Raw genomic sequence first — 16,270 nt, forward strand, 5'->3', positions numbered from 1 at the left:
CTTCACAGATGTGTACTTAGTTCTTCAGTTCATCTGAATTATGCCAGTTATAACTGTACTGATTCTAGTACTCCTTACAGGTTAAGGTAGTAATATGAGCTAAACTTCAAAATGTTGGCCTCAAAATTTCATGAGATTGTTTCTAATTCAAAGCTCTTTATTCAAGTTAACTACTTTCTACCAGACATTCACTGTGAAAGAGAATGACTTAGTAGTGCTGATTAGAAGATGAACATAAACCCTGCCACGTACCCTGTCTAGCCATTAGCATTTATACACATCAGTGAATTTCCTGATAGTCTGAAGCTTACATAGCTTCCACACCACTGGGTTTCCCAATGGAGCCTCTCATTTCTGAGCCCTGATTTAAACAGCACTGGTTACTTAGCAAATCCAGCATTCCACGAGTCCCAAAATAATGTTTCTAGATGAGTTGTCCTTAAATCTCCCATAAAGTTGCCCTAGTGGAAAAAGTTGCATAATGTGAATGCCAGTTAACACCACACACATATTTTTTTGTTTTTTAAAAAAGGATGTTTATTGTTCTTTAAATGGCTCAAATTGCAAAGGAAATTGGGTAGTGGCATCAGCCTAAGACATAGGATGCGTCTTTGTCAGTTGGCTTCATAGCACCTCAGTACCCAGGAGAGGAAAGGTCTCAAAGCAAAGACACACATTAGTGGTTAGGGCCCCTGCTTCCAGTCTGCAATGTGTACAATGGAGGCTGCTGGGCCTGCAGGCCACGCTCGCACGCCCACACGCTTGCTCGCTCGCAAAGCTGCTCCTGCACATGGCTTAGCCTGGGAAAATGGTGACATGAAAGATGCACATCTCAAACCCTTTAAGGACAAATATTTCATGTGACAAGCTGTACAGGATATCTACAGCTGAGAGCCTAAATAGCCTATTTTTGATCAACTTTACATACATATCTGTTACCCAGAATGCCTGAACACACCTCTGACCTGTTGAAATTATATTCCCAAATAAAGTGCTGGAATTCTTCCAAGGGGAATGCCACACCACGGGGACAGCTTAAGGTCCAGTCTGTGTGGGCCAAACATGCCTTCTGCACTGATTCTTGGGTTTGACTGCTTGATGCTGACCTTAGGAAAGCAGCTACAGTGTTGTTCACTGTGAATGTGAACAGACCTCCCATGCTTCTAAGTCTCAGGAGCCAAACTGGAGGAGCAGTGGGCAAGCACAGGGCCTCCTCAGGGTCCCAGTGCACACTGCATCAGGCAGGCCTTTCCTCCTGGGCCCGGCTGCTGGAGACAAAACCCTAACACTGCACAAGTGACTTCCAGGGAAAATTGAGTTCCCCAAACAGAACAGGGCAAAACCTTTGTAGCCAAAATGTATCTTACGAACATCTGCTGGCCCTTTATTTTAAACTACCTTCTAGCTTACTAAACGAATCAGGTGCTCCGAAACTTGGTCTTCAAGATCCAGAGTATGGCACACATTTTCAGCTTGGACAGACTCCTGGCAGACGGTAATTTCTCCAGAATCTATCAACAGAAGATGCAGTCTGTCTTGGCAGGAAGATAAGCTCTGTCACCAGGACAGTGTGCAGGGATGCCCACACCACTGCAATGGGGGTTTTCAGTATCTAAATTAAGGCATATTCAAAAACCTCTGCTTACAAGTTCACACCGCTTTTCTCAGCTAATCACCAGGTAATTAATGCACACTCACAGAAGAATTACTCTCAGTTTAACAATATGCAACAACCATGCCAGTAACTTTTTCCTCTATATTTTGCATAACAATAAAAGTGACAGTTCAACTATCATATTCACAATTGTCATTTTTCAAGGCAGCAGAAGACCAAGACATTTTAAATGATATAAAATTTAAGCTTTGTCATAAACACCCCAGGAAGTGGCCTTTCCTCCCAGCCCCCACCCATCTCACCTCTTTATTTAACAGTTCAAGAAGGACTGCCAAGACACGAGCTCACGCTACATTCAGGATTGTGAGAAATGGAGGCAATTATGAAAGGAGTTGAACTCTGCTTCTTGAAGCCACATTAATTTCTTTTTTAAGTGAATTTGACTTTCAGTGCAGTTCCAATTCATGCTTTTGGTGATACATAACAATTTCCAAAATGTTAAAGTAATTTCAGTCAATTGAGCCTTCAATGGCAATGCTTATAAATTATATTTATTAGTATGGTCAAGATAAGAAAGAAGTTTGGGCTTTGATTATAAAATGCAGCATCTTTCTCTGATTCTCTTGGCTAAACTTTTCCTCTTCTTTTTTCCATTCTTTTCTTTGCTGTCTTCCATCTTTCTGGCTCGAATTTCCCTCATCAAATCAAAAAATACCTAGAAAGAAGTTGAAAGTAGGGTAAATACAGCAAGCAGACAGTATGAAAATCACAGCAGGGGCTGGGAATATGGCCTAGTGGTAAAGTGCTCGCCTCGTATACATGAAGCCCTGGGTTCGATTCCTCAGCACCACATATATAGAAAAAACCAGAAGTGGCACTGTGGTCAAGTGGTAGAGTGCTAGCCAGGGACAGGCCTGGGTTTCAAGCCCAAGGACGGGCAAAAAAAAAAAAGAAAAGAAAATCACAGCAATAAACTGTGGGGTCTCCAGGGGCTCAGGGCCTCACATACTAGGCAGGAACCCCCACTGAGCAATGTCCCATTGCCCCACCCAGAGGGCTCTTGCTGGGCAGAAAGGACCAGAAAGCAAGCAAGCAAGCTCTGAGCTCCTAGTATATACTCCATTAATTCATAGGAAACAGGTACTCTGTGTGTGTGTGTGTCTCCGTCTTGGGACTTGAACTCAGGACCTGGGCACTGTCCTTAGCTTTTTTGCTCTACTTCTGGCTGTTGGTAGTTAATAGTTCAGCTGGGGCCCCAGACCCGGAGGAGCAGTGATGTGAATCTCCAGTATCCATGGTGATCTGGAAGCAGCATGAGTAGCCTGTAAGGTGTGAATGGGCGTATGTATGTGCCTGACATTTGGTGTCCAGTTGGTTCAGTGACTACTACTGAATACACACATGTAAGGATGTGGGGTTTTGTTTTTTTTCTGTAAAATGATTTCCAAAACTTGAATTGTGGAGTCAGAATTTGACAGATAATCCCCATGTTGTCTTTTTGCTAACATGCGAGAGCTTTTCTACACTTTTGCTAAGAGTGTATGAGGACCCTTTTCACTCCTCCCCTCACCTTAACCCCTCAGTCCTGGGCTTCAATTTAAGGCCTGGGTGCTGTCCCTGGCTTCTCTGTGCTCAAGGCTAGCACTCTACCACTTTAGCCACAGTGCCACTTCTGGCTTTTTCTGAGTGGCTTATTGCAGATAAGTTTCATGGACTTTTCTGCCTGGGCTGGCTTTGAACTGTGACCCTAAGGTCTCAGCCTCCTGAGCAGCTAGGATGACAGACATGAGCCACCTGGACCAGCCCTTTTCACTTTTGTCCATTGAGACAAATTTGAGAGACTCTTATTCCAATGATGTGCATTTGTTAAACTGCACACAGAGATTGAGGCATCTCTACTTAGTGTCCCCAGTTCCCTCAATCCTGAGTGACTTCCAGCAGCAGATGAAATACTTGGTGAGGCTGCTATGAGCCTGGCTGGGGGTTCCCCTCAGCCCCAGTAAAGACCACTCTACTCAAGGGGGAAGACAGGGAGGATTCCTTTTCCACAGAGGGAACCGGGCTGGCAGTGGTGTGGAATACAATGGAGTGGTGGGGAGATGGCAGGCTGTATCTGGGGCTCCTTGGCCCTGGGAAGTGCCCCAGTCTCTTTTAACAACTTCAAATATGGGCCAGAGGGGGCTGGGAAGATGGCCTAGTGGCAAGAGCACTTGTCTCGTATACATGAAGCCCTGGGTTTGATTCCCCAGCACCACATATATAGAAAATGGCCAGAAGTGGCACTGTGGCTCAAGTGGCAGAGTGCTAGCCTTGAGCAAAAAGAAGCCAGGGACAGTGCTCAGGCCCTGAGTCCAAGGTCCAGGACTGGGAAAAAAAAAAAAATATGGGCCAGAGGCAGTGGGACAGGGGAGAGCCCTTCAGTGCCGGCATTTGGTACTGTAGAAACCATGTTTTTACTTCCTTCTCTGCACAATTCCTGAACTCTGCAGCCTTATGGTAACAAGAAAAAAGAGGGACCTGGGTCAGAGATGCCATCAGTGCTAAAAACAGACAAGTGCATTCAGCTGTGGTGTCTCATGTGCTAGTAACTCTTAGAAAAGCTAAAAGACAGGGGAAGTTGGACATTCCGAACCCATGGCATTTGAGCACTCAGGGACAATAAAAATCAACGTGTATTAGTAAGTCTCTACTGGGATGTCACATACAGACAAGAGAGCAGCAGACAGGTGGGGAGGAGCCATGGTACCTTGTCAACATTAGCTCGGGTTTTAGCAGATGTTTCCACATAGTTTACGTTCCACTGGTCTGCTCTGTTTTTGGCCTCTTCTACAGAAACCTGCCTTTTATCTTCTAGATCTGATTTGTTACCAACCAGTAGAAATGGGACATTCTCATCTTCTTTTACTCTTAAAATCTGCTCCCTAGTTAGGAGAAAATGAGAAAGAGAAAAATTAACATAAACCATTACAAGTTACAATAAAATAGTGCTCACCCACCTGCAATCAGATTTATAATTATATATGACTACACAACAAGCTCATAGATTACGTGGCAAGAAACAAATCGTTCTTCCTTATTGTATCACTAATCATTTCAGTCACTTCAGTAATATTGCATTCTTTTTATATTATTAAGTATTTATATTCTTTTATATTATATAACAATGTTTGTATTCATTTACAGACACATGACGACAGTAGCAAAGTTGTCTAGACGCTCTCCAGTTGGAGTGCAGTCCGTCCCCCCACTGCGGTGTGAATGCAGCACACTGACTGCATCTTCAGGATTTCTCGGTAGTGGGGGTGGAACGCAGGGCCCATGTGTTCCAGGCCATTACTCTACCACTGAGCCATGTGGTCCCACCCAAGATTCTGTTTAAACAAAACATCCTTTTTGAGGTCCAGGAGCGGATGCAAGGCCCCATATGACTTAGCTTCCTGGGACTCCACCTAGGCTTTCCCAGTCTTTGATGACTGACAGTCATGAGGTGCTGGTTAGGTCATTTGCAGAATGTCTTTTCAATGGGAATCTGTGTAATGTCTTTCTCAGAACCAAACTGGATGTCTGGATTGCTGGGGGGAAGGCCACAGAGGTTGTAAGTACGACTCTCACTAAATCACGTCATATCAAATGTCCCTTGAAATGTTTTCAAAGCCTTACAGCAGCCGGAAATGACAGGGAATAGTCTAAGTACATATTCTGCATTTAGAGGAAAGCTACATACAGTGACCTACAAAAATATAGAGTACTGGAACTGCTTTTCCTAGTCATGTGACTATGAGCAAAGTACTTCTAGGCCTCCTCTATAAAACAGACCAACACTTGCAAAACCATTTGGTGTAAACCAACTGAACAACTCATAGGGGGAGAGGGAAAGGGGGAAGGGGGAGGGGGGAGTGAGGGAGGAGGTAACAAATAGAATAAGAAATGTATCCATGGCCTACTGTATGAAACTGTAACCCCTCTGTACATCACTTTGACAATAAATAAGTAATTATTAATAAAAAAATTTAAAAAACAGGGGGCTGGGGATATGGCCTAGTGGCAAAAGTGCTTGCCTCGTATACATGAGGCCCTGGGTTCAATTCCCCAGCACCACATATACAGAAAACAGTCAGAAGTGGCGCTGTGGCTCAAGTGGCAGAGTGCTAGCCTTGAGCAAAGAGAAGCCAGGGACAGTGCTCAGGCCCTGAGTTCAAGCCCCAGGACCGGCCAAAATAAATAAATAAATAAATAAAAAACAGACCAAAAATACCTTCCTTATATGACTGTTATGAGGGTTAAACGTAACTGCTTATTTATTTTTTGGCCAGTCCTGGGCCTTGAACTCAGGGCCTGAGCACTGTCCCTGGCTTCTCTTCGCTAGCACTCTGCCACTTGAGCCACAGTGCCACTTCTGGCCGTTTTCTGTATATGTGGTGCTGGGAATCGAACCCAGGGCTTCATGTATACGAGGCAAGCACTCTTGCCACTAGGCCATATTCCCAGCCCAGATTAACTATTTTCACACATGCTTTTCCTTTAAAACTATTAAGAGATGCTGAATTAGTCCTTCAGGAGTCTGAGATCTGAGAACTCAGGTGCAAGGTCAGCCCAGACAGACAAAAGCAAGAATCTTATCTCCAATTAGCTAGCAAAAAACTAGAACTGGAGGGATGGCTCAACTAGTACAGCACTAAGCGAAAATACCAAATTTAAGGCCCTGAGTTCCATCCCTAGAACAGGCATATGCATACATACATACACACATACACAGGTGCACACACACACACACACAAACACACACACACAAATGCTGAAATTATAGGGACATATTTTGTTTTCTATTTTATTTGTGCTGAACCTGGAGCTTGATCTCAGGGCCTGAGCACTGTCCCTGAGCTTTTTTTGCTAAAGGGGCACTCTACCACTTGAGCCACAGCTCTATTTCCAGCTTTTCTGGTGATTCATTAGAGATAAGAGACTCACAGTCTTTCATACCTGAGCTGGCTTTGAACTGCAATCCTCAGATCTCAGTCTCCTAAGTAGCTAGGATTACAGACCTGAGCCACAAGCACCCGGCTATAGGACAATACTTTATGATAAAAATGGTATTTAATGATAAAAAGACAAAAAAATTAATGAAACAAGAGGTGCTTTTGGCTACCATTTTTGTTTTTTTTCCTCTTTTGTTTATCTATCTGTCTTTGGGAAGACAAGGGGAGGGGCATAGAAATGGAGGGACAAAGAGGGAACAAATGCAGCAGTGGTACTCACTGAACACTGTGGAAAATGAACTGTACAACTTGTAGGTGGGGACTTGAGGGAAAAACTGGGAGAGAGTGAGAGTGACACTGTCCAAAAAGAAATGTACTCTTTAACTGACCTATATAACACCTCTGTACATCACCTTTGTAATAACAATGAAAACACTTAAAAATTATAAAAACAAAACAAAACAAAGGGTGGTCTGAATGGCAGGTAAGTAAATACACTTGATTTTGCCAAGACTTTATAGAGGGGCTTGAGAGACATCATCTTCCGCTGGTTTACTTTGTACTTCCTGAGCACCACCACCTCCATCCACCACCAATAACGTTTTACTCAACATGGGCCAAACTCTGTTAAGTGTTTATTTTTTATTTAATTAATTCACTTACATTTTGTGGTACTGGGGTTTAACCTCAAGGTCCTATGCTTGCTAGGCAGGTGCTCTACCATGTGAGCCATGCTCACTCCTGTTAAGAGTTTTATATATGCCAGCTCATATATTCTACCTCAAACTTATCAAGTTATCAACAGAGAAAGAAACAGAGGCACACAGAAACTATGTTACTTTGTTATCTGGACCTGAAAAATCTAACTTCAGAGAATACACTCAATTTCTAAATTAGATATACTGGGGTTCCCCTGATGAGATGTCAAAGGGAACAAACTCTGATCAAAGAAAGCTTAGTTCCCTCAGGATGACAAAGAAATCAGGAAAACAATACCTTTTACAATAGCCCTCACCTAATAATGAAATACCTATGGATTTATTTAACCAAGAAATGAAAAATCTCTATGAAAATAAAACCTTGAAAAAAGAAACGGAAGACATCAGAATATACAACACCTCTCTTGCTCACGGATTAGCAGAATGAATATCGTGAAAGTGGCCATACTAACAAATACAATCTACAGATTCAATGCAATCCTTATCAAAGTCCCAATGTCATTCCTCACAGGAATAGAGAAATCAATGTAAAAATTCAAATGGAGGCATAACATACCCCAGATAAACAAAGTAATTCTAAGTAAAAGGAACACTGCTGGATGTGTCACCATACCAGACTAAAACACACTACGGAGCCATAGTAACAAAAACAGCTTGGTACTGACACAAAAGCAGACCTGAAGACCAATGGAACAATGTAGAATATCCAGAAATAAAACTGCACACCTACAACCAACTAATATTTAACAATAAAGCCAAAAAACCTACAATGGAGACAGCTAGCCTCTTCAACAAATGGTGGTGGTCATTTATCTGCAGGAGGCTAAAACTGTACCTCTGTCTCTCTCACCTGGTGTAAAATGCAACGCCAACTGGATCTAAGAGTTCCAAATAAGGCCTTATACTTTTAACAACTCAGGCCCCACCCTCTGATGAGGGGTGAGCAGTATAGGGAGGGGCTCCATGATGTACTTTTCCCCCAGCACCTTATAGACCGGTTGGAGGGAAAGGCCATTATTTTACATGCAGTAATCAGATCAAATCTGTGAGACATAATAAGGTAAAGAAAGTGGAAGCAGGGCTGGGGATATGGCCTAGTGGCAAGAATGCCTGCCTCATATACAGGAGGCCCTGGGTTCGATTCCCCAGCACCACATATACAGAAAATGGCCAGAAGTGGCGCTGTGGCTCAAGTGGCAGAGTGCTAGCCTTGAGCAAAAAGAAGCCAGGGACAGTGCTCAGGCCCTGAGTCCAAGCCCCAGGACTGGCCAAAAAAAAAAAAAAAAAAGAAAGTGGAAGCAAAATGTCGATCACATATATGCAATCTTGCTTTTATAAACAAAATCTTTTAAATTGTTTCAATTAAGGGTTAGAATTAATATACAATAAGAGTGATGTATGTCTTCTTTTTTTTTTGGGGGGGGGGCAGTCCTGGGGCTTGAACTCTGGACCAAGAAACTGTTCCTGAGCTGCTTTTGCTCAAGGCTAGCATTCTACCACTTGAGCCAGAGCACCACTTCTGACTTTTTCTGTATGTGGTACTGAGGAATCGAACCCAGGGCTTCATGCATGATAGTCAAGTACTCTACCACTAAGCCACATTCCCAGTCAAGAGTGATGTCTTAATGCAATGTCACAGGACTTTCTGTAGCACATATTCGACAGGTGATCTATCACTTGAGCAATGCTTCCCACTTGTGCTTTTGTTTTGTTTTTGAGAGTCTTATCTTTTGTGCTGGCTGACTACCCTCCTACCTCTACCACCAGGTGGCTGAGATTCCAGGGCACACACATGAGCAGCCTGGTTTGTAGCTTGTTTTTGTTATTTTTAAATTGTTATTATTAAGGTGATGTACAGAGGGGGTTGCTATTCATAAGTAATGAATACTTTTCTTTTTTGAATAATGTCACCCCTTTCTTTGCTTCCCCCCCTTTTCCTGCTCCTGTCCCCATGCATAGGTTACATCGTGGCAATGTAGTGAAAAGAACTGTCAGTAGCTTAAATGAGAGCCAGTATTGCATCACTGTTAAATTGAGAAGTATGGGAGCCCTCAGATTTCAACTGTATGTCAGTGCTAACTGATTACCTGAACAAGTCACTTAACCTCCTTATGTTTCAGTTTCTTCATTAAAAATTCTGAGTAATACTATTTTAAAAATAAAATTTAAGGGGCTGGGGATATGGCCTAGTGGCAAGAGTGCCTGCCTCGGATACACGAGGCCCTAGGTTCGATTCCCCAGCACCACATATACAGAAAACGGCCAGAAGCGGTGCTGTGGCTCAAGCGGCAGAGTGCTAGCCTTGAGCGGGAAGAAGCCAGGGACAGTGCTCAGGCCCTGAGTCCAAGGCCCAGGACTGGCAAAAAAAAAAAAATAATAATAATAAAATTTAAGAATGGGAATGTGCTGGTAGAGTGCCTAGCATGCATGAAGCTCTAGGGTCAATTCCTCAGTACCACATAAAAAGAAAAAGCCAGAAGTGGTGCTGTGGCTCAAGTAATAGAGTACTAACTTTGAGTAACAGAAGCTCAGGGACAGTGTCCAGGCCCTGAGTTCAAGCTCCAGTACTAGCACTAGCACAACAACAACAACAACAACAACAATAATAATAATATACTCATAACTGCTGGGCACTGGTGTCTCATACCTGTATTAACTACTGGACTGAAGTTTGAAGCCAGGCTGAGCAGAAAAATCTGAGACACTATCTCCAATTAGTCAGCAAAAAGCTGGAACTGGTGGTGTGGCTCAAATAGTGGGGTACCAATCTTGAACAAAAAAGCCAAGTGAGAGCATGAAGTCCTGAGTTCAAGCCCCACAACGGAACAAAAAAAACAACAGCAACAAACAAACAAACAAAAATCACCAACTGTAAGCATTATCTTCTATATGACCAAAACCTTTTAAGTGTCACTGTCAGATTCCAGGACAGCTGTGTGCTTGGAAAATGCACACCTCAGAGCATGCATCACGGTGGCATCTCCCTCGGGGTGGCTGGTTGGGGTCATGTTACTGCTTAGGAGTCTGGCAGAGGCAACTCCAGTATGCACACCATGCTGATATCAGGGCTGTGACTTCATTATCTGATTACGGATAGGAGTACACTTTCTACCGGCCCATACACAACAAGTTACCCGAACCCCAGACTGTCTATGCTACCAGGTACAGACTGGGGACCACATAAGAAGTCATTTCTATCTCTCATGATTTGTGCTTACTTAAAAAAAAAAAAATCTCCTGAGTTCAAAATGCCCTCCAGAGTCACAAAGCATGCTCTCTGGGTACTGCATGTGATTTGCATAGTTCCAGGATGCTATGATGTTTCCTACCACTCATCTTGTTGTCCTGCAAAAAATGTCAGGGTTAGTCATCATTGCCATTCAACTTACGATTACTTGTGAAAAGGATTTTCACTAATTACAGTGTTTTCTAAAGGTTGGCAACAAGAAATTTGCTGTGATTTTCTTCACTAGTTTCCTTCAAAACGGGCAGATAAATTAAGAGGTTAACGCCTGCTGACAGCATTGTCACTGCCTTCCAGGAAGGGGGGGCACAAGGCAGGTGTCTGTGTGGACAGCACTGTGGTCCTAAGTGTACAGACTCAGGCATCTATTTGTTAGTAGGGCATTGCAGGAAGACAATATTGAAATGACCACGGGGCTGACCCTGGACAGCTGGGTCAGAGGCGAGGGGATAACACTCTGCAGTTATTATGGGTTGGTTGTAGTAGGAACTTAGTTCCCCGACATCAGAGAAAACAGTGTTATTATATAACCATCATATACATTTTGCTTAATGTTATGTTCCCTTTAAATACAGTTTTAGAAGCTATCATAGAATTTTAGAATATGAAAGGCCTCTTAAAATCTGGTTCAACTTTTTCATTTTCTGACATAGGAAAATGAAAACCAAAAAAGAAGAGCTTTCAAATGAAATAAAACGTATATTAAAACTTGCTACCACTGTGGGACTGCAACTGTGTCAAAGATGGCTACTAGGGGCAGGCAAATGCCTAAAAAGAGGCCCCAAGCCCGGTGCTTATAATCCTAGGCTGACAGGTGAGGATCGTGATTTGAAGCCAGCCAGGGCAGCAAAGTCTGTGAAATTTATCTCCCGTTAACTGCTCCCCCAAAAGCAGGAAGTGGAGCCCTAGTACTCTACTCAAGTGGTAGAGTACTAGACTTGAGCAAAAAAGCCCAGGAACAGCATCCAGATCCTGAGTTCAAGCACCACCACCCCCCAAAAAATCCAGATGCTGGTGGCTGCAATCCTAGATACTCAGAAGTCTGAGATCTAAGGATCATAGTCTGAGGCCAGCCTAGGCAAGATAGTCCCTGAGACATTCTTATCTCCAATAAACCACTCCTCTCCTCCCAAAAAGCCAGAAGTAGAGCTGTGACTCAGTGGTAGAATGCTAGCCTTGAGCACAAAAGCTCATGGATAGTGCCCAGGCCCGGAGTTCAAGCCCCAGGACTGGGGAGGAGGGATGGAAAAGCAGGGGTGGGAGTAGGAGTGAAAAGTATGGTAAGAATGATATGGAAATGTGGCAAGTGATCACATACAGATGGAAACAGTGGATCTGCCTCGGAGCTGGAGATGACAGGAAAGCTAAGGAGAGAAGCACTGGGCTGCAGTAGCTTAGAGCATGGGGATGCCTCCTGTAACCATTTGGACCTTCTCAAATGCCTTCCCCACTGCTAGTGAGTCACCAGGACTGTTTTTATATATGGGAAGTGCAATGCACTGCAGGCATACCAGAAGAATAACGAATCAGCCTTATTTTCTGTAATAGTCATCACCTAAGATTCCCTCTCATGGCATAAAAATACCTTATTCCCTTGAGATGTAACTTTAGATTTAGTAACTATGGAGACAAGATTCATTCCATCACCTAGAACAGGGCCTGATACATAATAAACTCACATATTTGTTGAGTGAATAAATAACTATCAATACTTATATGACTTGCATATTTCCAAGGCTTTCAAGTTCTCAAGGTCTTCTGCCCTTTGCACTTTTAACACATAGTATATGAAATTCCTGTCTTACTGAAGTCAACAAACTCATTTTGCAAATAGATTAGTAAAATGTAAGTGTCTCAATAGCATGTCTTTTTTTTTTTTTTTTGCAAAGAATGTTCTCTTAGAATCTTCTAAGTTCTTGAGATTTTTAAGTGTATAAAAAAAGGAATGCTCTGTACCAGCCCTGGTTCAGTGTTTTCGCTCAACAACCTAAAATGCCTTCTTTTCTCACCTGAAAGTCCTCTTCTCCACGCTCGGCTATTTCTTACAACCTGATATGCCTTCTCTCATCTGAAAGTCCTCTTCTCCACGCTAATCTAGTTTGTGAAGGCTTCTCACCCCTTTCCTCTGTAATGATCTCTGTCCATGTTTCTTCTTCTGCCCTGAACTTGCTCCTGCTAACATGTCTTGCACATTCAACGAGGTTGTTTAATATCCATTAGAGGATGCATTACACTCTCCATGTGTCCCTCATAACCAAAGCAGACTAGTAATAAATAAATAAAAATAACCTCCTAATCACATAGTTGTCAAACAACTTAAGAACTTCATTATGCCAAATTTCTCTTGCAGAGAGAACCCGATTGCCCATTCACCAAAATTGTTCCTCAGACTCAAACAGATGTGAGATTCGGGCTAATAGAGAGTAAATGAGATATATTCTATGACACAGCCAAGTGTGCTGGTCTACAATGAGATTACTTGTGTGTTACAGATTCTGTCTGTTCCTGAATGGACCACTTCTATTTTAGGAATTCAAGGCACACACATCGTGAGAACCAAGGCAATGTGCCCACTAAGCATTACACAGGTGCTGAGATAGCAATGAATAACAAAGACTTAACATCAAGGGGAGCTCTGGTAAGTGACCCAAATATAAATGTCAGTAGGAATCCCTTATTCTAAAGAGAAGCCCTTTGGAAATATAACGGAACTCTGGGTACTCTCAAGCTACCACAAACTCAAGTTCTGACACAGCTGGCATAAGATAGCTGTAATATCATGAGAAATATAAAGTATCTGTGTGCAAATGTACAGCCCTGAACAGTCCATGCTTAGCGACAGTAGAGGCTAACAAGTGAGAAGCTCTGGTTATCCACTATCTCTGGAAAGAACTATATACAGTGAGCCATGAGTGCACAGGAGGCCGTGGACAACGACATCCTCAAGCATACCTGAAGTCGGCTGTGGCCGCAAAGGATTCCATCTCCGTAATGGAGAAGACGCAGAGGAAGCCTTCTCCACTTCGGAAGTAGTTGTCTCTAATAGCGGCATAGTCCTCCTGCCCCGCGGTGTCTAGAATGTCGATCTGCACTTCCTCCCCATCCAGTACCACCTTTTTCCGGTAGCTGTCTGCTTTGGTGGGCTCGTAGTCCTCCACGAACTAGAAGAGATGAAGGACACATCCATTTGAAATTCTTACTTTCACTTTTCAGAACTGACTTTGAAATCATGGCAGATTCACAGGAAGTTGCCTAGATTGCACAGAGGTGCAGCTTCCCCCAATGTTAAAAACTACATTAATTTCCACTTTCTATTAGTTAATTTCCATATTCATTAGTTTTATTCCTTATATGCAAGAAAGAAGGGCTGACAGTATATCCAGGGTGTTCACAAATGATCAGCAGACTTTTCTTTCTTTTTCTTTTTTTTGCCAGTCCTGGGCCTTGGACTCAGGGCCTAAGCACTGTCCATGGCTTCTTTTTGCTCAAGGCTAGCACTCTGCCACTTGAGCCACAGTGCCATTTTTGGCCATTTTCTATATATGTGGTGCTGGGGAATCGAACTCAGGGCTTCATGTATACGAGGCAAGCACTCTTGCTGCTAGGCCATATTCCCAGCCCCAGACTTTTCTTTCTTAAGACACTATACATGCAAAAACTATCACACACATATTTTGTATTAACTTTACAAGAACCCCCTTTCTAAATAACTCTAAATATACTTACTGTGTGTGTTCCTGAATTGTGGAAATAACTTTAAAGTAAATACTGAGGTGGCCACTGAAAATGTCAAGACTTTTTTTTGCCGGTCCTGGGGTTTGAATTCTGGGTCTGGGTACTGTCCCTGAGCTTAAGGCTAGTACTCTACCATTGAGCCATTGCTATACTTTTGGCTCTTTGGTGGCTAATTGAAGATAAGAATGTTGTGGACTTTCCTGCCTGGACTGGCTTCAAACGTGATCCTCAGATCTCAGCAATCCTGAATAGCTAGGATTACAGGTGTGAGCCACTGGCTCAGAGCTTGTATTAGCAACTTTTAAGTCATTAAGACTTGATAGTCCCCCAAGGAAAGAATATATTGTACTATGAACGTATGTTAAGACTTTAACTCAGGAACATAAAGTCTGGTATAAATATATGATTATCAATTTGGTGATACTGTCTTTACCTGTTTAGTAGTGGATGTAGTGCCATGTCAAATACACAATAAAACCTAACTTGGTTATTACTGAGGTTATTAATGTTTGATGTATGTCAGTCTCAAGTCTCAATTAGGTTCAGTAACCACCGGCTCTATTAATTTAAGGTGAAATGTCTATTACAGTACTAAAAATAAAAAACGGAAAGTTTTATTACTTGTAAAGTTATTTTTTAAGTCTTTCCAATTCTTCAGCCTTTATTAAATACTATAGTAGTCTCATATCAGCTTTAGAAATTTTCTATTTTCTTAGGGAACATAGCGAACTAATAATAGCAAAAAAGTAAGCACAAGTTGGGACAATAAGAGCCTCATGATGATGCTGGGCGCTGGTGGCTCACACCTGTAATCCTAGCTACTTAGGAGGCTGAGATCTGAGGATGGCAGTTCAAAGCCAACCAGAGCAGCAAGTCCATGAGACTCTTATCTCCAATTAACCAACTAAAACTGGAAGTGGCACTGTAGCACAAAGTTGCAGAGCACTAGCCTTGAGAGAAAAAGCACAGGGACAGTGTTCAGGTCCTGAGTTCAAGCCCCATACCACCACCAACAAAAAAAAGCAAAAACAAACAAACCAACAAAAACAAGAGCTTCATGATGATTAATGTATGGAGAATATTTTGGGAAAATTTAAAATTTTTCTTTTTTTTTTAATTTTTTTTATTATTAATTGAACATAAAATTTTTTTTACAAGGTGTTGTGCAAAGAGGGTGCAGTTACATAGTAGGGCAGTGTGTACATTTCTTGTGATATCTTACAACCTGTTTTTCCATCCCTTGTCTAGGTCAGGTAGACCCATATGCAATATACAATGTATCAAGCACATATACAGTGTTCACAGACTTGGTCTCTACTGTCTCTCCATCTCCCTTTGTTAACAGTCATATATCAGGGAGATCATGCCCCTTTGTTTTCTGTGTTCTAGGCTTGTCTCACTCAACATTATTTGTTCGAGTTCTGACCATTTCCCTGCGAATAACAATATTTCGCCATTCCTAATCGCTATGTAGTATTCCATTGTGTATAAGTACCATATTTTTTGGATCCATTCATCTGTGGAGGGGCATCTGGGTTGTTTCCAAATTTTGGCTATTGTGAATTGTGCCGCGATAAACATGGAAGTACAAATGTCCTTTTGATATCTTGGGTTTTGCTGTTTAGGATAGATGCCTAGGAGTGGTATGGCTGGGTCATAGGGTAGGACTATATTGAGCTTTTTGAGAAACCTCCATACTGTTCTCCAAAGTGGTTGTACTAATTTGCACTCCCACCAACAATGGAGAAGGGTAAAATTTTTCTTTATTGTTATTATAAAGGTGATTTACAAGGGTTACAGTTACATAAATCTAGTAAAATTGGATGTTACCCTTCCCTCTCTCTCTCCCAGTTTTCCCCTCCTGTCCCCACCCACAAGTTGTATAGTTTAACATAATGTATAGTGAGTACCACTGCTGCATTTGTTCATCCTTTCCCCCCATTTCTGTGCCCCTATCTTGTAAATTTATGTATAGATATTG

At 42.3% G+C, this 16,270-nt stretch overlaps 1 protein-coding gene across 3 annotated transcripts in view; it reads right to left on the minus strand.

Moving 5' to 3' along the window:
• Window positions 1-509: 509 nt before the first annotated feature.
• Rala (RAS like proto-oncogene A) overlaps window positions 510-16,270 on the minus strand; it is a 56,378-nt gene continuing 40,617 nt past the window's right edge. For all 3 annotated transcript variants that reach the window (XM_048339437.1, XM_048339439.1, XM_048339440.1), the window contains 3 exons: window positions 13,507-13,715; window positions 4,362-4,536; window positions 510-2,330 (listed from right to left, as the gene is read on the minus strand). In XM_048339437.1, coding sequence (XP_048195394.1) covers window positions 2,208-2,330; window positions 4,362-4,536; window positions 13,507-13,715 — 507 coding nt within the window. In that variant the 3' untranslated portion in view covers window positions 510-2,207. The remainder of the gene's footprint in view (window positions 2,331-4,361; window positions 4,537-13,506; window positions 13,716-16,270) is intronic.

This window comes from Perognathus longimembris, chromosome 2 (assembly GCF_023159225.1).
Source record: "Perognathus longimembris pacificus isolate PPM17 chromosome 2, ASM2315922v1, whole genome shotgun sequence".
Classification (NCBI taxonomy): Eukaryota; Metazoa; Chordata; class Mammalia; order Rodentia; family Heteromyidae; genus Perognathus; species Perognathus longimembris.